This window comes from Venturia canescens, chromosome 1, assembly GCF_019457755.1.
Source record: "Venturia canescens isolate UGA chromosome 1, ASM1945775v1, whole genome shotgun sequence".
Classification (NCBI taxonomy): Eukaryota; Metazoa; Arthropoda; class Insecta; order Hymenoptera; family Ichneumonidae; genus Venturia; species Venturia canescens.
In genome coordinates this window covers 6,850,556-6,874,406 of record NC_057421.1, presented here as the reverse complement: position 1 = coordinate 6,874,406, position 23,851 = coordinate 6,850,556, and the positions used below count along the sequence as shown (strand labels likewise).

The 23,851-nt window shown below is 42.3% G+C and overlaps 2 protein-coding genes across 2 annotated transcripts; both read left to right on the top strand.

Annotated features, from left to right (window-relative positions):
* The first annotated feature begins 1,244 nt into the window (after window positions 1-1,244).
* On the top strand, window positions 1,245-6,345 carry LOC122415903 (leucine-rich repeat-containing protein 15-like). The gene is made up of 6 exons (XM_043428465.1): window positions 1,245-1,458; window positions 1,859-2,130; window positions 2,415-2,674; window positions 3,633-3,924; window positions 4,673-4,834; window positions 4,983-6,345. The coding sequence occupies exons 1-6, from the start codon at window positions 1,266-1,268 to the stop codon at window positions 5,307-5,309; spliced, it is 1,506 nt and encodes a 501-aa protein (XP_043284400.1). The 5' UTR covers window positions 1,245-1,265; the 3' UTR covers window positions 5,310-6,345.
* A 7,115-nt stretch (window positions 6,346-13,460) lies between these two features.
* On the top strand, window positions 13,461-20,876 carry bsh (brain-specific homeobox). Its single transcript, XM_043427364.1, has 3 exons — window positions 13,461-14,498; window positions 14,942-15,200; window positions 19,511-20,876. Exons 1-3 carry the CDS (start codon window positions 14,166-14,168, stop codon window positions 19,753-19,755), a joined length of 837 nt encoding a protein of 278 aa, XP_043283299.1. The 5' UTR covers window positions 13,461-14,165; the 3' UTR covers window positions 19,756-20,876.
* The last annotated feature ends 2,975 nt before the right edge of the window (window positions 20,877-23,851 follow it).

Genomic DNA, 23,851 nt, shown 5'->3' with positions numbered 1-23,851 from the left:
CCCCATAGAGTAGAAACGGTCAAAATATAACGCAAAGATACATTTTATCGGAAAATCCTTAAATCGTCTTTCCTTCCAAATCATTTTTAGTTAAGATCATGAAAATCTGAATTTGCCAAACATGCAAGCACCCGCAATTGAATTATTGTCGCAGTTGTCACGAAAACTGCACATTCTTGTAACTTCAACATCAAAAGTACGAAAATGCTCCAATTTTCCTGATAACAGTACTAAAAATTCAACGTGTTCAGGCGATTAAGGTCGTTCCTCCACGAGACAGTTAAATTAGGAAATTATTTAAATTTGGCATACGTATTGTTTAACATATGAACAACACCTCTATAAAATTTTAACAAGTTTCACCATCCCGAACCCGAGATACATGTAATTGAAGTTGACTCAATTAACACCCAACATATGGACCATGCATAGGCAAACAGCGCATTATTAATTCTACCGCTAGTACTAAAATTAGGAAGTTTATAAAAAAACGAGGAGGAGCCAGAGCAGGATATCGCAAATATTGTGAAAAAAAATCAAGGTGATTGACCATCCAGTTTGACAGATATAGTCTCGAGAAGTACGAAGGTTCAGGCTGCATACGATATATTTTGGAAGCGAACAAGCGAATGTCGTTTGTATAGGCAACCTTGTCCGTGTGTTGAAGCGCAGCCCGGATAGTTCCGTCAAAAAATTTACTCGCGATGTCGGATCAAAAATACTTTTAGAATAAATTTTACGAAAGCAAATGATATTTGTACCATATCTGATGGCACCGGTCTTTACAAAGTTATTGATTAAGATCCGAAGGAATTATCAACCCTTTTAATATGCAGACGGTACATAACTTTTGGTTGGGGCTGTCGTAGGGGATCGACCTTAAACTGAAGTGCAATTTCCAGTCGATCACGAGTAACTAAACACAGGTGCATCAAGACATAAATTTAAAGGCTCACAGTTACGTATCGAGTAAAATTGGCTACATTGTTCTCGCCGGGCACAAAGCAGGCGATTATCCCGTGACGACACGCAGAAAAAAAAACAATTAAATTATGTCAACGTTCAGCACTCGAATCTAGCGAGAATCTACCTCCAGGCTTTTCGATGACTAACATTCCGTGGTAATCATAGATATACGCAATACGTAGAGTTTCGTATCTTATCATAGCTGCTGCGTTCCTTATCGGAGTATCGAGCTCGACGATTTTCGCTCGTGAGTTCATTCCTGTTCGTGTTATAGCGAGGTTTCGACCGTGTACTCGAAAATGGTGGCTCTGAGTCGACTCGTCTCGTTGATGACAATTGTCTTTGCATTTTTTGTGGCAAGTGCGCGCTCCGATTCGAACGTCGTCGTCAATAGAACAATCGCGCCAACTAGCAATGCTCGGACCGAAAAACCGCCGATCGATGCTCCCACGACGAAGAAAACTACTTTGTGTGACACTTGCGACTGCAGCGGTAAACAACATCGGGTTTCATTTCAAGCACAATGTCGCTTCTGTCAAAAATCATGAAATTATTCGGCCAGTTATTACACGTTGGATTAAACCATGGAATTAAAATTTTTGTCGATTTCTAGCAGGTCTCGCTTGCAGAAACTCTTCATCTTTGATATCGATCTGCGCATTATTTTTAGGATTACTCAGTGTTGATAACGCTGTCGAAAGACACACCCTGAAAGTAGACCGTTGTAACCCCGACTCTGTATTTTCATTTGAGGGAAGATTCACCTCAGCTTTATCACATTCCTTCACGAAAAAATCGAACTCATTGATTACGCAAAGCAATTTAAACCGCTTTATGCAATTTTTTTGTTGAAATATTTCTTTCACTCTGTCAACGTTTCTATTCCAAGCAGATGCGGTAGTGAATTGTACGGATCTTGAGCTAGATCATCATTTCGACGATTCCTTGTGGCCCTTAAAGCCGCTGGAGAAAATTCTCTTCAAAGGAAATATTCTCGTGCATCTAAAGCCGTTCCCCAACATAACGGCGAGCCGATTAATCCTTAGCGGCAACAGAATAACAAAGATCGATGATAAGGCTTTTAAAGAGATTAGCAATCTGACCGAGCTGGATTTGAGTCATAATCAACTCACCTCGGAGTTACTGAGGCCTGCAGTGTTCGAGGTAAAGCATTTTTACGCTTTTCCCATCGAATTTTTCGTTTCGTGAATTTCAGTGTTCCAATTGAGACTAAAGTTGAGGCGATTTTCGAAAAATTATTAGCAACAGCAGAAGTGTCAAGGAAGAATTGAAAAGCCTCAGGCCAAGGTGATTTTTGTCGAGTGAATAAATTCCCAAAAAATTCGCAAACTCGACTTTGGTTGCAAACGTTCACAGCATAATTATTAAGGCTTGTCAGTCGTCCGTGTAAAACGAAGCTGAAGCTCCCTAATCTTGAACTTTCGAAGGGACGATTCTCCGTGGAAGAGTACGAACCGCTGGACCAATTGAGAATCTTGAATCTCGGCTACAACGCTCTTCACACTCTGAAGCAGGATGTCTTCGAACACGTGTCCGATCTCAGGGTTTTGATACTGAGTGGCAATCCTCTCACGACTATCGATCAGGGCACAGCAAATGCAATAAGCCAGCTCCTCTACCTGGAGGATCTCGACCTTAGTTACTGCGAGCTCGCCGCAGTGCCCGACCACTTGTTTCATGCTCCGAGGTAAAGCGGCTTAAATTATGTATGAAACACACACACAATATATAGATCCGATTTTTCCTGTGGAAAAAAAAATAATAAAATTGAGGAAATACAGCGTTGTTGATTCCAGCACTGAAAATTATAAATCGATTCAGTTGGACTATAGCATTGTTGGTTCAACTATGTTTTTTTGAAATAGCTAAAGATTGGGTTCAGTTTGATAAAAGGAGATTGGAGTTCACTCCATGGGAGTCCAACTGAATGGATTTAGTTCGATGACAAATATATATTTCTGAGGTTCATAAAATTATGTTTTTCACATGATTTAAGGAAGTTGAGGCATTAGAATGAAAATGATGTCATCGCTTTTAAAGCGATTGCATCTTATAAAGTGAAGTGTAAAAAAAATCAGTTCAATTTTCAGACAGTTTAGGAGCGTCGTTGCTGAGAAAAATCAATAAACAATTGGGCCAAATAACACGTAATCTTATGGAAGTCAAGAAACATTCAGTGATATTTCCGTTAAAAATGATGCTGAAAATTTGAAATTTTTTGGGCAACATGAGCAAGGCTTGCCGAATAATGTCAATTTTTTCTCAGATTTATTAGGAGATTTGCTGAGATTATATTAATAATAATCTGTTTCCCGTGCAGTTTTTTGGGGCTAGGATCGTCACTGTTCGTGTTTTCGACTGAGCTTTCACCAGTTTTTCGTCTTTTTTTCCCCAACTTTTCTTCAAAGTGTATGCAACATTGCCAAACTGTAAACTGGCCTAACTTTTGAAAGGTAGAGATGTTAACTTTTGGGTAAAATAAAATGACTGTACAGCCTCAGCTTCCTTAAGTTACTGACATCGACTCGATATTGTTTTTCATGAGTAATTATAGCGGTGCACAATTATGTGCTTATACTCGTAATAAAATGCATTGCAATTGAGATTGGTGAATGAGAAATTGGAAAATTTGCTGTGCCTTACAGCCACCTGAAGAAACTTAATCTGAACGGTAACGACTTGAAAAGTCCACCGAGCGCCTTGGAAGATTGCAAGGCACTGGAGCATCTCAGCCTCGACGAAAATCCCTTCGAATTATTGGATCGGAGCGTGGCTTTTCCGGTGATGCCGTCCCTCAAAGAGCTGAGTCTAGGCTCGCTCCCCTACCTGACCTCGGTGGGGCACAGTGTTTTCTCTCAACTTATGGCTTTGGAAAGTATCAGCTTGCGAAACTGTCCTAAGTTGACGGAAATCGACGAAGATGCTTTCGTGAGGATAGTGAGTACCGGGCCAATGGAAGAAAAAAAGGCCAAAAGAAATTTGCTGATTTGAGAAAATTTTCGTTGGATCGAGAAATCCAATTTCTTGATTAAGCACCCTTTTAAGGTCGATCCCCTACGACAACCCCAACCAAAAGTTATGTACCGTCTGTTAATTCCTTCGGATCTTAATCAATAACTTTGTAACGACCGGTGCCAGCAGATATGGTACAAATATCATTTGCTTTCGTAAAATTTATTCTAAAAGTATTTTTGATCCGACATCGCGAGTAAATTTTTTGACGGAACTATCCGGGCTGCGCTTCAACCTGGCTTCAACACACGGAAAAGGTTGCCTATACAGACGACATTCGCTTGTTCGCTTCCAAAATATATCGTATGCAGCCTGAACCTTCGTACTTCTCGAGACTATATCTGTCAAACTGGATGGTCAATCACCTTGATTTTTTTTCACAATATCTGTGATATCCTGCTCTAGCACCTCCTCGTTTTTTTATAAACTTCCTAATTTTAGTACTAGCGGTAGAATTAATAATGTGCTGTTTGCCTATGCATGGTCCATATGTTGCGTGTTAATTCAGTCAACTTCAATTACATATATCTCGGGTTCGGGATGGTGAAACTTGTTAAAATTTTATAGAGGTGTTGTTCATATGTTAAACAATACGTATGCCAAATATAAATAATTTCCTAATTTAACTGTCTCGTGGAGGAACCACCTTAAAATATAGTGTTTGCTCTTGTAGAATGCGGAGAGTGCAGCAATATGGCCACCGGTGAAAGAGCTCGATCTTTCGAACAACGCGCTGCGTTATCTTTCGTTCAACCTCCTGGGACGCTGGGACCGTCTCGAGAAATTGGAGCTCATCGACAACGAGTGGTCCTGCGATTGTGATAATCAATATCTGGTTAGTTCAATCTCCCAACCGAATGAAATCATCTTGTGCACTAACGTAACCGATGAAAAAGCTGAAACCTCAATCAGAGCATAAATCTTGTTTTCTGGATTAATTACATTAATGTACAACCTTGTGACGCGGATGTGATTTCCAAAAGATTGGAACGCTGCTGCCAGAGATGGGAAAGAAGCTAATGGGGAAAGAAATCGACGCGCTCAAGTGTTCGGCACCACCGGAGCACGCTGGAAAGAATTTAACGTCATTGGCAAATCGAAAACTACGATGTTTGGATCTGTATGGGGCCCGACCCGAGCATGACGCTGCAATATTGATTGGCGTTCTGATTGGACTCCTTTTGGCCATTCCGGTCGCCCTCACGACTTTCGTCTTCTGGAGAAGAGGATTTTTCTTCTGCGGTGCCCAAGGACCGGCTAGCTTTTCACGAGCATTTTACAAACGAGCTAACAACGACGACGTCATATGAATTCATTCGAGATTTCACGTACCGTACTATTTCTTTCTCTGTTTTATTATCTCGACTCATTGAATTCTGTGGAAAATTCATTTTTACTTTCATTTTATTATTTATTTATTTTTATGCCCAAACGAAGGACGTTTTTGTGTCAAAACATACTTCTTACTCACAGTCAAGATTTTTCAATTAATTGCTGCACCAAATTCGTACAAGAATCCAGGGAAACTGCGGGAAACCAGAACGCCACCGACGACCATATTTCTGATCCATATTGCATCGGGCAGCATCGTGCAGAACTGAAACACAAGCCCATACACTCGTTGGTGATCGACGTCGCCAATTCAAGCACTAGTTTTTTATTGAACTCGTTGATTTTGACTTGGGAGATCACGGAAGCCACGAACCGCTCAGCGACCCTGACTAGTTCCTTTTTTCATCAATTCATCATTCGTCTTGTGACCAGAACAAAGCTGATACGAATATTCCATAATTGAGGATATTTTGTTTCGAGTAATTCCATTTTTTCCTGGATTCAAAGTCGGTGTTCATACTTCGAACAAATGAAACATAGTTTCTTAGAGTTTAGAGTAAAAAATATTTTTTCTCAATGTTTGTTGTGCAGAAGCAAGCTTGGAATGCACGAGCAGCTTTTGCGTTGGCCACAATTCTCATTGCGGCTCATTTTGCCAGTGGGAATTATATTTAGTCTCAAGTTAGTGTCGTTCCTCACCTTTCGTATTAGTTTCCACAGCCGGGAACAGGCAAACTTCCCTTCCGACATGAGCAGATAAGAGCATGTGTCTGAAAAAATTTATTTCTTACCTTTTTATACCATTTTCGTGAACAATGAGCAGATTTTTTTCACTATCATAGTCATGCTTCGATTATTCGGATGCGAACATCTGAAGAACATTTTTATCATAAATTTATTGCTATTTTATATATTTGTATGATCGTCAGGAAGAAAAAAAACCGAGCGAACACGACTACGATTCTTTGTTAACAGTGGATGAAAGAAATTATTAATAAAATTCTTCCCAATCGATTTTCGTCCAAGGTTTAACTTTTTTCCCTATGCAATATCTGGGTAAGCGAAGTGAAGTCTCGACGCCAAGTATTAGAAAAATAGCATCCAAACGGTAAAGTCAAAACGTACCTGATTTCTGTACCCAAAATTTCCTCTTATTATTCATCTGTTTTCGTAGAACAGCCATTGATTTTGCGTCTCTTTCATCGACACAGGAGTTCTCAAATTCTTAAATAAATGTTTAAAGGATTATTAAATCGCGATTGTGCAAAATCGACCAATCATTTCAAAGTATGCAGAGAAACAAGGACGATTGACGTAGTGTATACCGTGCAGCAATGCTAGCAGTTTCAGAAACTCAAAAGTAATATGAGAACTAAAAACAAAGTGAATAGGAAAAAAAAACAAGGGTTAATATTTAAAAAAGTAAGTATTGTAAATATCAACAAAAAATTGTACTAAAAATTTTCTTTTTAAATCTGAAAAAAATCACTAAGGGAACGGTAGAAAAATCAAAATACGAGATAAAAGAAATTCCGAACCCACCCAACGATTCCGCACAAGCATCGAATATTGAAAGAATTATTACAGTAGCTAAAAAATTGAAATTTCGTTCATAAAAAAAAATCGTGTTTCTTTTACCTTCCCCATTCTTAAAATTAATCCTAATATAATTTTTTATCAATATTACACGTTGTGAAAAATGTCGGGACCATTTTTCATTGATGACGTTAGCGAAGAAACTTAAATGTCATTCGCATGTTTTCAAATTTATTTTTTTTTAGTTTTTTTAAATCTTTCCCCTCCCTGAAATGAACCCCCGTATAATGTTTTATTGATAATAATGCTGAAAAAAAATTCAGGACGATTTTTAGCAAAAGTAAGTATCGTAAATATTGACCAAAAGAAAATGAGGTACTTAACGTGCTCAATCGGAACGTTAGTCGTATAAACCCAACCGAGCTCCAGTTTATCTTCAACTTCAGGTTGACGTTCATGTGTGTACTCGGGTGCACGCGAATACAAATCCATGCTTAAATCCCCCGAAGAGAGGGGGGAATGAGGAATGCAGCGTCGCAAGTTTCAGGACAAATTGTTCGGCTCGCTAATTCGAGAGAAAAGCCGCAACGGCGGAGGCGATGTATACTCGGCATTAACGATACTTAGCGTCAGTTATTCGTCGTATTATATCGTTCAAGAACAAATTTGCCATATACTGGCATAGCGTAAGCAATGTGTATTACGTAATATATAATATACGAGTATAACAAGAGCTCGAGGAAGGCTTAAAGTTCCGAGCCGAGGTTTGAGACCGAGAGTCAACGGGGAAGGTGGTGAAGCAGGAACGGAGAGAAGGAGGGAGCGAGATTGCAGTAAATTCTGGCCGGATGATGAAGCCGATGAGACGACGAGGAGAGCGGCACGAGGCCACGGCTGGTTTCGTTAACGAGTCTCAAGGGGGGCTCCCGCTCTCGGTCGCAGAGTCTCCTGTCACGAACTCGAAACTCGAGGATCGGAGGAAGCTCTTTTCAAATCTCGGACTCGACACCAGAAACGAATTCTCCTTTGACTGGACGTTTGGGCGTATCGTCCACCCGGAAAGCTGGTCGGTCACTGGCAACTATTTCTTGTTTACCCTCGTTGGCGATCGACGACGTTGAACAGTCATCCGTGAGAGACCTGGGAAAATCGAAAGAAGATATTTAATAATGGAACAAATGAAATTTGTAAAAAAATAGATTTGCAAGTGCGAAAGCTGGAGTGGGAAACGAGAACGAAAAGGGCGTGAGGAAGAGGCATGAAAAGGGTCCCAACAAGACGAAGCTCCCTGTTGGAGGAACCGACCAACGGACACGCGTTGGTAACACAATTACCCCGTCGCTAATTTACTCAATAATCGCGGAGGCAAGCTCGTCTAAATGCCGGCACGCGTCATTCTCCTCCCATCGCTACTGCACCATCCTGTTGAACGCTCCGCAACGTCAATGCCCACCGTCCATAGTGCATCCACTCCCTACCTCAATAAAGGCGCGTGTATGGTCTCATGCTCTATTTATGCTAAGGGTTACTCAGGGGGAAACCCTTGACAGGTCCTAATACGTCTCTGCCTTTAACTAAAGGGTCGTCCCAGCTAAAACCAGCAAATCAACATGAAAACAAAGTTCGGTAGGCCCTGGAGTGGAACAATTCACTTAACGATCGAGATTACGGATTGTCAATCGAAGAATTCGATCAAACGATGTACTTCGTTTACTTGGATTATAAATAATTGCGTTATCCGAATTTTTCGAAATTACCGCTTACAAAACGTAGCAGAACGTTTCTTCGATTGATCGTTCGTGAAAATTCCCTTGAAAATCTCGTCGAAATAGAATTTTCGTTATTCAAATTTATTCTATATTAAACCGACCACGTTTGGGCTATTCGACTTTTTCGTCTCTTTTGACCAGAGTTCGCGTCGACGAAAATTCTGAAAATATTGATAACCCTATAGAATATAGTTAGTAACAAGAGTCTAGCTAATGCGATTCGGATTATCGTGTGTTTGAGATCAGATAGCAGAGGTTTAAGCTGTTTGCATGGGGAAACACGTGTGAGAGGTCGATTTATCGGTGTTGCTGAAGGAGAGTATGGGGAGACGAATCATGTCCATAATTTGCGATGCCACAGCAGAGCTACCGGAGGTTTCTGTGCTCACAGTGTGCTTCTGGTACACAGAGGACACCTCCAACGCAAAGCCAGACAGAGAGAAAGAGAGAGGCAGACAATGACGAGAGACAAAGGCAAAAAGCACCTAAGAGAGAGAGAGGGAGAGAGAAGTGAGCTGAGAAGGAGAGGAAGGAGATGATTAAAGGATATTCCCGCATGTCTCACGGATGCCTGCAGAGTCTATAGTGTTGTAGGATCATCCAGTGTGTACGTGGTATGTCTGATGCTATAACAACGCTGTCTATACTGGCACGACGATGAGAGAAAATAGGGAGGGCATGTACGACGTATACATACTCGGTCGATCAGGAGACATGGGAGGGTACAGACGTCGTTTTATCAAGGACGAAGAGGATGCGGGATATCGATAGTACACGGAGTGACTTTTATACGAATATTTCGGATGAATAGATAGAAAAATTTGTTATGTTTTGTAGCAGCGCTGTTCTGTGTCGCCATTCTATTAAATTTCACCAAAGTGCTTGGTAATTTTGATGCCGAAAGCAGTTCTCTCAAACTTTACTATGTACGAGAGGCAAAATTTAGGTCTGCGAGACATTTCTTACACATCTGCGACAACGATGTATCGATATCTGAATGTCACTCGTGTCTTTGGTGAAGCGTTAAAAATTGGTGAGGTGAACTGGACGAATTGGCGAAATGTCAAAAATTTTTGTATTGTTGGAGTCGCACCGTCCGAAAAGAAATAAATTTTCTTTTCGACAAAGATTTACTTGACAAAGTGCGCTTATGAACGAAGCGATTGCTTGAAATTTTACCATGCGCCACTAGTTCATTTTCATGCTTATACTCGTAACGTATCATATAATTGGTGGGCGCATAAATTTTGCTGTGTCACTGAGCAAAATTCAGCGCGGTAAATAGGAAAATACGAAACTATGCAATTTTTCGCGCAGCACAGAGAAACGATTGCTATGCTATCTCCTAAATTTTCTTCAAGTATTGTTACTCTCCCTTTATTTAAAATTAAATTGTTTGAACATCTCTTTGCCAGAGAAGGGGGACTATTGGTGTGGCTTAACTGCAAATTCTTGCGTTTCGATTTTAAGTCTTTCGTTAACTATTATTATTATTATTATTATTATTACCATTATCATCATCAACATGTGTAATGTTGAGGTCGATTGTTTTTGTATCACTATTGTATCTTTACTCTTTTTTTACTCTGTAGTTTTACTATATTTTGGATACTTTGTTTTATTTTACATCCTTGTTATTTTAATGTACTTTCTTCTCTTGCTTTTTGGTTTATTCCAAGGCATAAATATATGCTAATCAATCAATCAATCAATCAATCAAATCATTTCATTATTTACTATGTTTTTAATAAAAATTCGCTCGGTGTTTAGTTTTGATATAGTACAGCGCGTTATTTACTATGGACCGTGGTAATGGTTCCCCAAACTTTTGCATTATTTGATACACTCTGTAGCGATTATTATTATAATATCGATGTGGTCCGACGTTGCTATAAAAACATAGTAATTTTTGCTATAAAAGTCTCTCCGTGTAGTGGAGCGTCTACCGATGGCGAGAAGTTGACGTTGAGCAATGAGAATCGACCAGCGATTCCAGTGTGCGCATACACATGTGCGGAGTTCTATTAAAAATATGTGTACGCATGTATGGACGGGAGCTCGCGTTGTCGAGCTTGGCAGCACGGTGAGTAATCCAATCTCGCCTCTCCGACGCTCAGCATCCCTCCGTAGGACTTTATGGATTCCATGCATCGGCTACGATCCACGATATCGAATGAAACGACGGCACAACGCGAAAATATGGCTCGCGAATTTGTCGAATTTTGTGCTGTATATTCGCGCTTTGAGTGCAGGACGAAAACCAGTTTGGTTTGCAAACTCGAATGATGTCGTCCGGCACGGTCCTCCGGAGATGGAAATATCTTCAGGCTCTTTCAACGAGACGTCGGATGAGAAACTTTTGCATCGAAGTATCCCAGGGCATCCGCCCTCCTCGCCAGTTTCGTGAAGCTTTCTGGAAAACAAAAAACGTGAAATTCATACATTGATCTACTTCGGGACCGACTCACTTCGAGTTGCCAAATTCAATAGAGAATGAAGAATAAAATAAACTCCATAAGCCCGGAGCCAAATTCATTTTACGAGCGCGGATATGACGGAAATAGTATTCGCCGAATGTTTTTCCAACGCACGACAAACTTCCGTATCTTTTGTGCAAACGTTCAAGGGAGCAAATGTATTTTCATGGCTCTTGTCGACCTGGGCATCAGAAATGTGCGAGCTCTCTTGGCATTTCGTGACGAGTGACCTCAACGTGTTTCTCAGGAGGACAGCACTGCTTGCAAATCTACACGAAGTAATCGATCGCTGGGGTTCCTTTTCCTGAAAAATATTCTCCGAATGTGTGGAGAAGGAACAAACTGTGGCGATTCTTCTCGAAAGGTTTCAAATCCGGAAAGAAAACAAACGATAATTGACCACAGGAGAAACCGAAATACCAATTGATAATGAAATCTTTGACAAAAGTTCGCAGGAATAGAATCCAAACATGGAACATTGCAACCAGGGACCCGGAGAGAATTAAAGGGCAATATTTAGCGTGAAATTCACTGTCAACTGCAGGGACGAGTTAAGGGGTTACATGGATTTAATCGGAGGTAAAGAGGTCTATTTTCAACAATTTTTTTTACCATAAAAAATGAAATATTTCATTTAAACTTTTCACTGTTTTTAAGATATACATTTGAAAAAAAAATTCTGAACTTTTCAAAGGAAAATATTCAAAACTCCGCGATTGTGACGTCATTTACGGTGACCCCTCGAAAAAAAGGTGCGTCCGCGTTGACAGTAGAACTCATGACAGGATCATTTAAAGTGAAAAAAACCATTGTGTTTTAGTTGAGACCATAAACTAGAATTTGGACGAAGGAAAAAAAGTGAAAATTGGATTTTTGGCAGACCTTTTTACAAAAAAATGCAAATTTTGGTAAAATTCGCTCAACATTTTTTTTTTAAATAGTTGTGATTGAAAAAAAAATCCTTCGTCCAAGTCCTCGTGAATTGTATTTCGAAGACCTGTGTAAAATTTCATCAAGATCGGTGGAGTAGTTTTCGAGAACTTTTGACAACCGACTTTGAAACACACAGTTTCGAGAAAAACGCGTTCAAAGTTTTGCATAACAATAAAACTGAAAAAACAATTTTTTTGTAACTTACATTGAATCATCGATTCCTGGGCCATAAAGTAAAGAACTCTCAAGATGTTGTAGAAATTAATAAGACAATTAAAGAAAATCGATTTTTTGAAACTGTGAAACCCATGTAACCCCTTAACGAAAAGTATTAATTCTTGTAACGCGCTGTAAAACTTGAAAGATTTTGCCGAATTTTCATTTTTTTTTTATAACAGTAAATATTACAATAAGACGTCAAAATTTACTCAACACGATAAAAGTTCTAACTTGGAACAATAAATACTATTTAATTTACAAAAAAAATCAATTTTTCTTCCACAACATCATAAATTGCAGCTCCTCCCCGCACTGTCGTTGCTCACAGTAATGTTTCAATGTTCCTCCCCCCCGTGAGCATTGTCCAAAAGGCAGCTCGTCCCATAAGCCAACATAATTTTCAACCTGCGTTCCCTGTCCCGCAGTCTTTGCGCCCAAAGAGATTCGAAGTCGAAACTTGGACAGTTCAAACATCATTGGAGGATGATGAAGAAAAGGCAGAACTCCGAGTTCCGTTCCGAGAGGAATTTCCTTGATTATGAGAGGTCGAGTATTCTGGATATTGATATAACCAGTGCCGAATGCATTTAGTAGCAAGTGTAATTTGAATTGAGCAATCGTTGACCGAGGTTGGCTTAACTGAGCATGAATTACAGTATAAATGTGCGCCATTGGCCTCATCAAGCTCGAAGGTATACGTTTGAAACGTGGTAGGAGATTTGTCAGCGTGACAAATACACGGATGCGGAGGGGCTTGGATGCTATCGGTGTAGACTTGATTGCGGGCGCGGGTCACATAACACATGCGTAAAGGCAGACATAGAAAGTGGAAGATTCTGTGGGGCTGCAGGTACGTTATAGGCGACAGTGGCCAGGGGAGAGGAGGAAGAGAGCGCGAGAGGGGAGCGTGCGACGAGATCTCTTCCCTCGTGAGCCAGGCGAATCCGTAAATTCGCCAACTCTCCGCGGATGTCATGGCAACGAGTAGGGAAAGGTCACGCCCCCGTCGAGCGTTACCGTCCAACCGGAAGGGTGGAAAACCTCCTCGGATTGTCCAATCGGGATGAAACGAGAAGGAAAAGCCTCCGGGAGCGAGGACCCCCGCCTCACCCCTTAAAACAACCCCCTGCTCGGCGGGACACACGCGTGCGAATAGGCGTCCGTGTATGAAGCGAATGTGGAAAGCTCTCGGCTCACCTCTCGCTATTGCTCCAACGAAATAAGACTGCGAGGAGCGAGTCTGTGTGGGAGCGAGCGAGGGGCGACGCGAGAGGCTCGATCGCAAGTCGACGGACCGATAGGGGTTTAAACGGTAACGGCGTCTTACCCGGGATACGAATGATGTTAGGACACGTGCCACTATTAACGCCGTGTTTTCATAGACCTCTGTGCACGTTAACACACTGACTGACATAAATATACATCGATTCGTACATTTGTTTAACGAAGAGCTGCGACATGAGCTTAAAATCGAGGTGTCAGTGGCATCCCCACGTGAAAAAGTGCGTCGAGTGTTTTGACGTTGCTCCATTCCACGTGCTCCCAACTACGAGGCTACTCGATTAACTATTTCGCACGACAACCCTGTGTCTCTGGGTACCAAATACTGCGGGGGGAAGTTCACTTTTGGAGGAACCGAAACGTACTCAGGATACGGTGAGAGTGAGGTGCTTTTTCACTGTGAGAAAACCCACCGTTTGCTACGATAATCCCGACTCCGACGAACTTCAGTGCAGGGCAAAAGTAAAGAAAAATTCAGTGACGACTGCTAGGATTTCAGCACCGGAATATTGCAACAGTGCAGTTTTATTTTCATTTGAATTTTACTCCCCACCTTCGAAAGTGCGTTGAGAGCCTCTAGGGTTTTAGTGAAAGGAGGGAAACTACATGAGAATTCGAAATGATGGAATCTACGTGTCAACAGCATCAGGCTCAGCAACAAAATGGCACTGCAGCGAACAGAACGTCTTTTTTGATCGAGGACATTCTCAACAGGGGCAACGCTCATCCAGCTGTTCATGCACAACACCACCTCCATCACCAACTAACACCTGCTCACAGCCAACATCACCAGTACGAACAATTCGCTAGTCTATTACCAAGCTACCCGTCGGGACCACCGGCTGCTGCCTTTTTTCTTGGACCCCTTTTCGGTACCGCCGGCATGGGCGTCGTGCCCGGCGTCAGTGAACTCGCCGCTCTCAAGCACTGCCGACGGCGAAAAGCCCGAACCGTGAGCTATTTTTTTCACGAATTAACCCTCACAATTATTTACTGAATTTCAATAGGAAAGTGAACTTTATACTTGATATTTTTTGGGCATCGATGAAACCTATTCGACCATGGAACTCCCTGCATTTCTTGCGGGATTCGAAACCTTGTAAATTCCAATGTTTCCTGATTTATTACAAATTTTTCTGCACTCAAGGGTTATCGAACGAATTATGGTACCGAAAGAGGAGTGATTAGCGCCCAATGTTCATGGCAACCTTGACCAGCTCTCGTTGTCTCCTCTTTATCATTGAAAAGCCATTAGAGATCGATTTAAGGATGTAATGATGGTCGAGAATATTTTGTTGATTGGTAACTGAATTAATGAAGGAACTGAACGAATGAGTTTACGTTAGACGAAGATTAAAAGATTTCTTTACTCTAATTTCGTTCGTCCGAATGAAGGTGTTTAGCGATCAGCAACTAGCGGGACTGGAGGCAAGGTTCGAGGCACAGAGATACCTCAGTACACCTGAGAGAGTCGAGCTCGCAGCCGCTCTCCACCTATCAGAGACACAGGTCAAAACGTGGTTCCAAAATCGCCGAATGAAGCATAAAAAACAACTGAGAAAGTTGAACAACAGTAGCAGCGGAAGCGCCGGCCAACAGGGGAATGGACAGCAACACTGCGGAGGGCAATCTGGTTCGATCACGTCGCCAGCTGGTTCGTAAAAACAATTTTTTTCACAAAATTCGAGCAACGATTTCCCTCTGGAGACTTGCAATGTGAGGCGAATTCTTGCAGCGTGTTAAATTTTCACTCTTCGAGTATCCGACTTGCTCGTACGAACGTAGAGACTCGTGTATTTATACACGTACAGGGATGAACGTCGTCGAAGAGAACACACGCGCGCTTCTCTCGGCAAATTGACCGCTGTGGGTCCTTCGAAGTCGTTAACCAATTTCCACCTCCGTCAATACCGTTTTCTCCACATCCACAGCGCTTTTGTCTAATCTCGTTTTCACGTGGAGCCCAGCAAAAATCGTTCTATCGTTGAAAATTAAGCTCGAAGTGTAGAGTCAGTGGCGAATCGCGTTCACGACACTTTTTCTCTGTTGATAAAAAGTGCTGCGACGTAACGCTTCTCTCCATCCGTTTTCAGTAGCATCGTTTTTTATCGCATCATCATCGAAGAGTCGCCAGCAGATGAGAGGGAAGCAAATAGAAATCGACATTTCCCATTTTCATTTTTCAAATGATTTCCCTTCGGAGATAGGCCGAAAAGGAGCGGGAGACAGGTTCCCCGAATTTCTGTTGACCTCAGCGAGCTAGAACTTGAAAATCAGCTGAAAATTCAAAGATAGCCACGTATGAGCTGGAATTTTTGCTATTTTTCTTAGACCTCGAGTCAGTGCGATACAGTAGGGCATTAGAAAAAAAATGGTTGTCGAGAAACAAATATTTTGGAAATTCAAGTTGTAAGAATTAGTTTCAAGAGACCTCTTCGAAGAAAGTATAATCGCATTGGTCAGTACATGTCACCATAGCTTTATTCGACATGGATAAATGTTTTTCTAAAAGCTCTCGATCAAAACAAGCAATTCAAAACAGCATGATTTCCAGTAAAATGTGAAGCGAGTATTGCCTTTTAAAAACAGTGAATATTAACGCTTTAGTTTTTGAGAAATCGTGTCCACCAAAAACACAGTTTTGAGGAAAAACATCTTACTTGGTCTGCTCCAGCTCCATGAAGCCAAAGTCCTACTAGAGCTCGAGTATTTTTGCGTTCTCGCCTGGTGCAAATTCTCGATTCTCAAGTCCAAGCATCACTGAACGCAATCGTCCTTCAATGATTCCCCACATTTCGAGGTGTTTCCCAGAGCTTTCTTCCTCTAAAGTTTAACTCCAATCGGCTCGAGGCTCTGAAAAAATATTCATTAAATGTACTTCTAGATGAATGAAGAGAAAAACGAATTTTCGAAATTTCAAAACCCATCCAATCCCTTGACTGAGAAAATAAATAGTTGATTCAATAGCAATGGATATTATTCGAAGATTTCCTTCATTTAACTGCAATATTTTCAGAGCCAATGAATCTCCAGTTTGATCTAAAACTATTTTATTCGTTTAATCTCGTTTAACCTTGTGATGATCAAATATTTCATTGGCACCCCGTAATGCCACGTTTCTTTGTTCCAATGATTTTTTTTTCTCAGTGTATCCCAAAGGATTGGAGCAAAACGACGTGAAAATGTCCTGGTATCCTGGAATTGATATCCTAACGGATTAATTCCAGTCTCCTTTCAATGGCATCATCACGAAAGGCGATGATGCATAAAATCTCATAAGTCGTACATTCATGTGCTAAGTATCGCTGTTCATAGGAGATACAGGTAGAGAGGCGAAGGGGCGAAGCGAGGAAGGGAGAAAGTGGGGAAGCCCCTTCTTTCCGGGAGTAATTACAGATAACTGCGTCGCTTTAGGATACCTGTCACGATCTGAGAGTCACCGCATCGTATTCGCGTAACCCCATTTATTGCTTCGTTGAAGGCAAAGCCAAGATGGCAACGTTCAGGGATAGATGAGAGCTAACAAAGTTACAATGAGCCATCTTTCTTGGCTGCAAGTTGACATGGAAGAGAGAGAAAGAGGGAGAGGAGTCAGTAGGACTGGAGAATCCAAGCATGGCGAGGAGCAAGAGGAAAAGAGGAAAGAGTGGGCAGATGCGCATGAACGGTTTGGTCCGGATGGCGGGTGGTATTCGCACATCGATGGCAAGGCTTCCGAGCGTCTTTGACGACGTCTCGGTCTTCGTTTATACCAAGACATCTTTCCATTTGGGCGTCTTCGTTTTGGACATCTCACGTTGACGTCTCGAAAGATTCACGTAGCGACGAGGAGGCCAAAGAGGTTGAAGACATGCACTAGAAGCTGGCAAAACGGAGAGAGGAAGAGCGCCGCTGGGAAGGACGAGAAGACGCGCCGAAGACGATGGGGATGCTGCTGGGAGTTTCTCTCCGGCGCTCAACGTCTTTGCGAACGTCTACAGCATCCCTCTCCCCTCACGCACATTCATCTTGCGATCTTCGCTGTATATACGTAGTTTCTCCTGACGATGTTACTCCTTTAGACTCTGATGGCACCACCCACGGACGCGCTTCTCGATTCGCGGCTCCTTCTCCGAAATTAGTCAATTATCAGCTAAGTGCTCGTCCAGAGACCTACATCTCGAGTTGTTAGTTACTAGCAGCCAATCCTTCGTACAGTTTAAAAAGTTCCGTGCACAGATAGCTCGAGCGGTACGGGCACTCGGATTCCAAAAAGTCGAAAACGTTCCTCGGCCCAATTCCATTAATTTTCCAATGACAAGTGCCTCGTCACTGTCGTTGAAGAATCGAATTACCGACAGCGAGATATTCAGCGAATCAATGCGATCCAAGCTTTCAAGCTCATTACATTTATTACTTTTTCTTTGAGGAGCAATGCAATTGCGCTGTCCGACTCTCGAGCATTCCGCAACGCGTTCTTCCTTCTGATCGTTACGGTAAGAAATACCGAGGCCTTTCTCAACCTCTCATTACGCCTCGAAACATCATCAACGATTCCGAGTTTCAATGAATCCCAGAAAGTGAGGCTGAGCTTGTGACGCAGATTAAGAGAAACCGGATTAATTGAGGGGTCAAGGTGTCAATGACGAGTCGCGTACCAACCGCGTACTCCACCGCCTTAACGTTACTCGTAATGGCTTGGTAAACGTAATAATCAATTTCGCATTAGGTGATGAAGAGAAGCGACGATACGGTTTAACTGAGAGTCCAGAACTGTTCCCACGCAGAGAAAACGGGTTATTTCGATCGGTACTCGACGCACATTTCCCTAAACGTTTAAACTCGATGCCATTAGCGCGCTCCTCTCGTGCATTGAGGGACGAGAGAAATGTTCGTTATTCGCAGGGTACATCACGTCGGAGTGGCGCCGATGATGAACCAACGGGCCCGTCCTCGTGCTCATATACGTTTCGGGAGACTCTCCAGGGTTACGCTTCCATTGGTGCTTATTCTGTGGACCTAAAATCACGAAAAATCTATTAGTTTCGCAATGTTAACGTTCGCTCTTCGTCGCCCTCGAGAATATATTCACAATTTTATCGTATTTCGATGACGCATGCAAACGCTTTATAGAACCAATCGAATAAACAAAATCTGGGGGCTCACGAGAAGAAAACTTGTACTTGGCTTCAAAGCTGCCTTTATTTTTAAACCAAATTTTTTTTCAGTACTCTCCATGCTTCTCAATTCGACTGCAGTAACTCATTTTTGCTACGCAAATGATGGGGCTTCCCTGAATGAAATTGGTGATCACGTTTATATCAGCGTTTACACAAAAAAAATGGTGTTTAAGCATTACAGAACATTTTAATTCAAATAAGAAAAGAACTAGAGTAAAAAAATGATATTGAATGGATCATCATGGAAATTCTGACAGCAAAAACCTCAAAATAAGATTCATTCGACGTTAAAAAGAAATAAATATGTAATAAAATATCCCGTTGTTACTTGGTTTAATTTTTAACTGAGCACTGATTAAAACGAAATTTAAAAACTTGGCTCAATTTGATTTTTCCTACGTCTCAAGAATGACAAATCGAGAGAGACTGCACATGAGAAACGTGTCGTGTCAAATTGAGATTCTTTTGTGTTCGAAAATGTACGTTCGTAGAAACTTTTGGAAGCTTTCTAGTTTCAATAAATCGGTACACTGCTGCTAAACGATGTGATAATAGACGCTTTTTTCAGTAAAAAAAACAGTAACTCAAAGATTAGCATTTTCTAGTTTTTTGCGAAAAAGAGAAACGAGAAAAAACGAAAAACTGTATAATCTTTACGAAGCTCGATAATGATCGAGAAAAACTAGAAAATATTATGAGAAATTGCGTCAATTGTGGTGCGAGTACAATTTTCCAATACTTTGCATGTGAACGTTGCCGTCGAATGTATGCGAATTAACGGAGTGATCGTTGATGAATCCGGCAGAGCGTCCGGTGGATTTTTCGTTGAGCGGCGGTCGGGAATCGCGAGCGAGTAGCGACGCCCCGATGGATTCGGACTCGGACGAAATCGACGTTCTCGGAGACGAGGCGCAATCACCTCAGCCCGTGAGTCTCCACCTACCGAGACGGACCTCTTCGCCAACGATTTTCCATCGTTCCTCGCACCCGCATCCGATCGTGTTAAATCACCAGCCGCAGCATCAACACGTGCAACGTCATCATCGCTGAGACCACCAACGCATTCGTCGTTCACACCTTTTCGCCAGGGAAATTTGGAGTTTCTGCTCCCAGCAGGCAGTCCGTCAGTTTCTATCTCGCTGCAAAGGGTCAAAAGTGCGTACGTACGTGAATATTTTTTTTTATCAACAAACGCGCTCCGACAGCGACGAAAAATATAGCAATTTTAAATTCTCTAAAATTAAACTCGCGCTAAGAAATAAATTTTGTTTATCGAAGAAAATCGATTCGGAGGCACGTAAATGTGGTGGACTCAACTATATTTTTCTCCAAATGGCTAAAGTTTCCGTTCACTCAACAAAAGAACAGTTGCATCGACAATATAGTTTCGGCCAACCGAATGGATTTTCTCCGATGTAAAATATTTCTTATCGCAGTCCAAATTAACAATGTGTGTCCATTCTTTTACACGTCCGACTCACAACCTCAGACGAAATGATTTGTAGTACTTTAATTAAGTTCTTTGTACATAGAGGAGCAGCACACCTCGATCCCAGCTGTTCTCAGAAACGTTGATATAACGAAAATGGTTAAAAGTGGAAAATCATTTCTAGCCTTCTAGAAAATAATATGAATTTCGGTATTTTTCCGTAATTATTTATTTATACGTATGATAGTGAATATTTGTTACCGCAAATGTGAAAAATTATCGATGTTTTTTGAAAAAAAATGTGTTTTCGGTTCCTTGAAGGAGGAGATTCATACGCGACCGATTTTGAGTCAATTGTAGCTGTGAGACGATATTTTGTATTGATTTTCTTCTCGTTGTTTATCTATTCGGAGTACATTCGAGAGGCATTGATCTGACAAATTTCCGTAGACTAGAAAAACCAGCAGATCAAAGTGAGAATGCTGAAAACGGTTTTTCGACATTTACTCCCCACCTCAACCGAATTAACCTGCCCGGTACGATTGCCAGATAAATTGCATGTAACGAAGGAAAGTTTCGACGACGGTCATTCGTCACATCTGCTGACACGAAGCTCCATTAGTATTTCTTATACACAGAGGATCGTCCGAAAGGGGATCACGAGATTGTAAATACGTCGAGACGCATCGAGGAGACAAGACCCTCGACACGTCCGCGAATAAACGAGAAATTGTAAAGTTAATACACACAAACGTTGTTTTTCTTTCTCACCGTGAGCACCCCACCCCGCGAAAAAGAGTGTCAACTTCCGCATCGAGTTCCTCACCAACGATTGGACCAAAAGGACTAACGGATCGGAGAAGATCCGACGAGATAATAAAATGTAAATAGAAAAATTGGCGCTTTTTCGTTTATCCGATTACATGCTCGAATGTAATCGAATATCCGACGAGCATACTCTCGCGCTTATGGTCATCGAGCGGAGAGCCGAGATTAGAGGGGTTTATCAAACTCTCTCTCTCTCTCTCTCTCTCTCTCTCGCGGCTTTTGCCACACACGTGTATATTCCGACGAACAACGAAGGGGGGAGGGGCCGGAGGGGAGGAAAGGCGGGGGAAAGCGTTGTACGGCAACGTTAGCGGTCTAACAACGACGCAGGGCCAAGCCATTGACATTTCATGGTGTCGTGGCTCGGCGCGGAACCGATGACGACATGATCGAACCCCGGGCCACCACCGCCCTCCTTTTCTCCGGCGAGTGCAATTATCTGCCTTGTTGAAGTATTAATTGCCTCGGTGACATTTCAGTTTGCGTCATGATCCGTTCACCATTTTCCGATCAACGTTACTTATGGTTATTCAGATTTTCCATCCCCTCGCATTCCACTTTTTCCAGATGTCTGCAATCAAACGGTCACTTTGCTATTTTTATCTACAAAAACGTCATTACTTTATCAACTAGTGGAAACAAACTGCGATCTCATCAAGTGTTTGTCGTCGATTTTTCGAAACCACTTCGTTACCAGGTAGGAAACGTCGAGTCCTGCGGACACGGTGGGCGAGCAGCTCGGTCCGTTCGTCCAAAAAGATCTTTCGAAGGTATCCTCTCGAATCAAACTGCCAGCGATGTGCTGCACCGACTCATCGACCCGTTGTCGGATGAACTTTTATCTGGCTCATCCGAGTGCGAACGAGTGCCCTTTCGCGCTGTAAAAATGAAACGTAAAAAAGGTAAAATACTTGCAAAAGCATCGAGAGTTTTGAAAGACGCGAAAAAAAAATGATGAAACCGATCGCAAGAGCATGGAAAATAAAAATGGAAATGAAAGATAACAAAGAAAAAGGAAGTGCGAGAAGCTTCTGGAGGCGAATGAATAATTCATCGGATGCACACCGAGGATGTGTTGAATTCGCGTATCCTCGTTATCTCCCAGTATCAAATATCCTGAAAAGAGCAATCGTCGAGGATTAAAAAAGAATATTTGATTGGCAAAGTGTATTGGAGGGCACACACGTACACGTGTGTGCATATAGATGCGTGAAGAGGCCGCACGAAGCGAGAGTTGGTCGATCATGACGTTCCTCGATGCTTCCGCGAGGACGACACCGAGGCGGGGCCTGCGAGAATACTTCGTGCTTCCAGTTGGGGGTTGAATCCTAATACCCAGATAATGGGGAGTAATTGCGAGGGATCAGAGCGACCGTAGCTACTCTGTCGGTTCCGGGCTCTGTACAGTGTGCGATGTATTCCACTCTGCCCCTCTCTTTTCGACGCACACGCACACATCCCCACACAAAAATGTACGTGCCGGAAGCTGTCAATCAGAAGGGCGTGACCGTCGCGACTCAGCCTGCGGAGCGATGCAGTTCTGTCCTTTCTTCAGTTACAACGTTTCATCTGCGCTCCCAACCCTCCTGTACAGAACGAGACGAATGAATAGCGAGGAGCGGGAGTGAGAGGTGGAGGAGAACGGCACGGGACGAGAGTTTCGGAAATACGGGGCGCGCGCAACCCTCCACGACCCTCTCGTCATACGTCCCTCCTCCCATCGCGCCTCGAGCCCCCCTCCCCGAAAGGGAGGATGCTATAATCATGTTATCGAAGCGAAATCACGAAGCACGTTTTCAAATACGAGATATCGCTCGTCGCTGACACGCACACGGATCGACGAACGCGATCCGTGAAAACGCACGCTTTTGTCCGTACATATCTGTGGGCGAATCCAACATTCGTACTTTTAATACGAGCCTGCCCGAAAGCTCCGGCGGATCCATCCCGGAAAATCAAACGATCGAAAAGTCCCATCCTCGCTCATGGACTAATGTTGACACCATTAAAGTTGTGCTCGCCACGCCGGATCTCTGTAAACACGATTTTGTAAAATTCCATTGAAAACTCGTCGACGCGCTTTACATTTTCTACGTTACATCAAAGGGCACTTTAACTTGGATATAAAATAGTTATGGAAAGGGAACGAACGGTTTGCCGGAGCCGTCGAAGTGCCGAATGTGTGTACCTCGCCAATTCGCAGATTCCTCGCTGAGGCAAAAACGCTGTTGACCGAAACCAATCTCGTTGCCCTCAACCAAAGTATTTTACTCGGTACTGCAACAATAAAACGAAGCTCCGGTGCAGCTGAACCAGTCGGTGTCGAGGCGCCAAAATACCATGGAAATGGACTGAATTATTTATTCATCCCAACGATTTCCATTTAGCCGATTCGATCATGGAGATTCAAACAAATATTTATCGAAGAAACTGAAAAATAGACATAAGCGAACAAATCATAACAGTTTTGAACAAAATCATTTGGTTTCGGTCGTTCGGTTGATCCATCAATAAAAACTTATCGTGGTTCAGTCGAAAAACGTAAAAAATTGGCATTCAAAAAATACGACGTTTGCAACGTTCGAGTCCACCGAAACGAACGAAAAAAATATTTGTAATTCATCATTTTTATTTCACAACGTGGGTTGAAAAAAAAAACGAATTGCGAATTCGGCAGGGAACAAAATTGGAGATTTACTGGAACTATTCGACATTTTTTTTCGACCATTTCGTTGGACTCCAGCGTTGCAAACTTCAGCGTCATCAAAAAATATGTAAGCGCAACGAAATGTTTGTCCAACAAAGTTCGACGAGAAATCTTCTTTTCTCAGCAGCGTCTGAATAAAGAGCCAACGAGCGATGGTTTGAACGGAAGAATTCCGTTGTAAA

Bases quoted from the DNA above. Each gene is read 5' to 3' on its own strand.
- LOC122415903 (XM_043428465.1), top strand. From the start codon at position 1,266: ATGGTGGCTCTGAGTCGACTCGTCTCGTTGATGACAATTGTCTTTGCA. The intron at 2,131-2,414 runs GTAAAGCATTTT...GAACTTTCGAAG, and splicing joins TGAGGCCTGCAGTGTTCGAG to GGACGATTCTCCGTGGAAGA. The intron at 3,925-4,672 runs GTGAGTACCGGG...TTGCTCTTGTAG, and splicing joins AAGATGCTTTCGTGAGGATA to AATGCGGAGAGTGCAGCAAT.
- bsh (XM_043427364.1), top strand. From the start codon at position 14,166: ATGATGGAATCTACGTGTCAACAGCATCAGGCTCAGCAACAAAATGGC. The intron at 14,499-14,941 runs GTGAGCTATTTT...GTCCGAATGAAG, and splicing joins GACGGCGAAAAGCCCGAACC to GTGTTTAGCGATCAGCAACT. The intron at 15,201-19,510 runs GTTCGTAAAAAC...TGAATCCGGCAG, and splicing joins TTCGATCACGTCGCCAGCTG to AGCGTCCGGTGGATTTTTCG.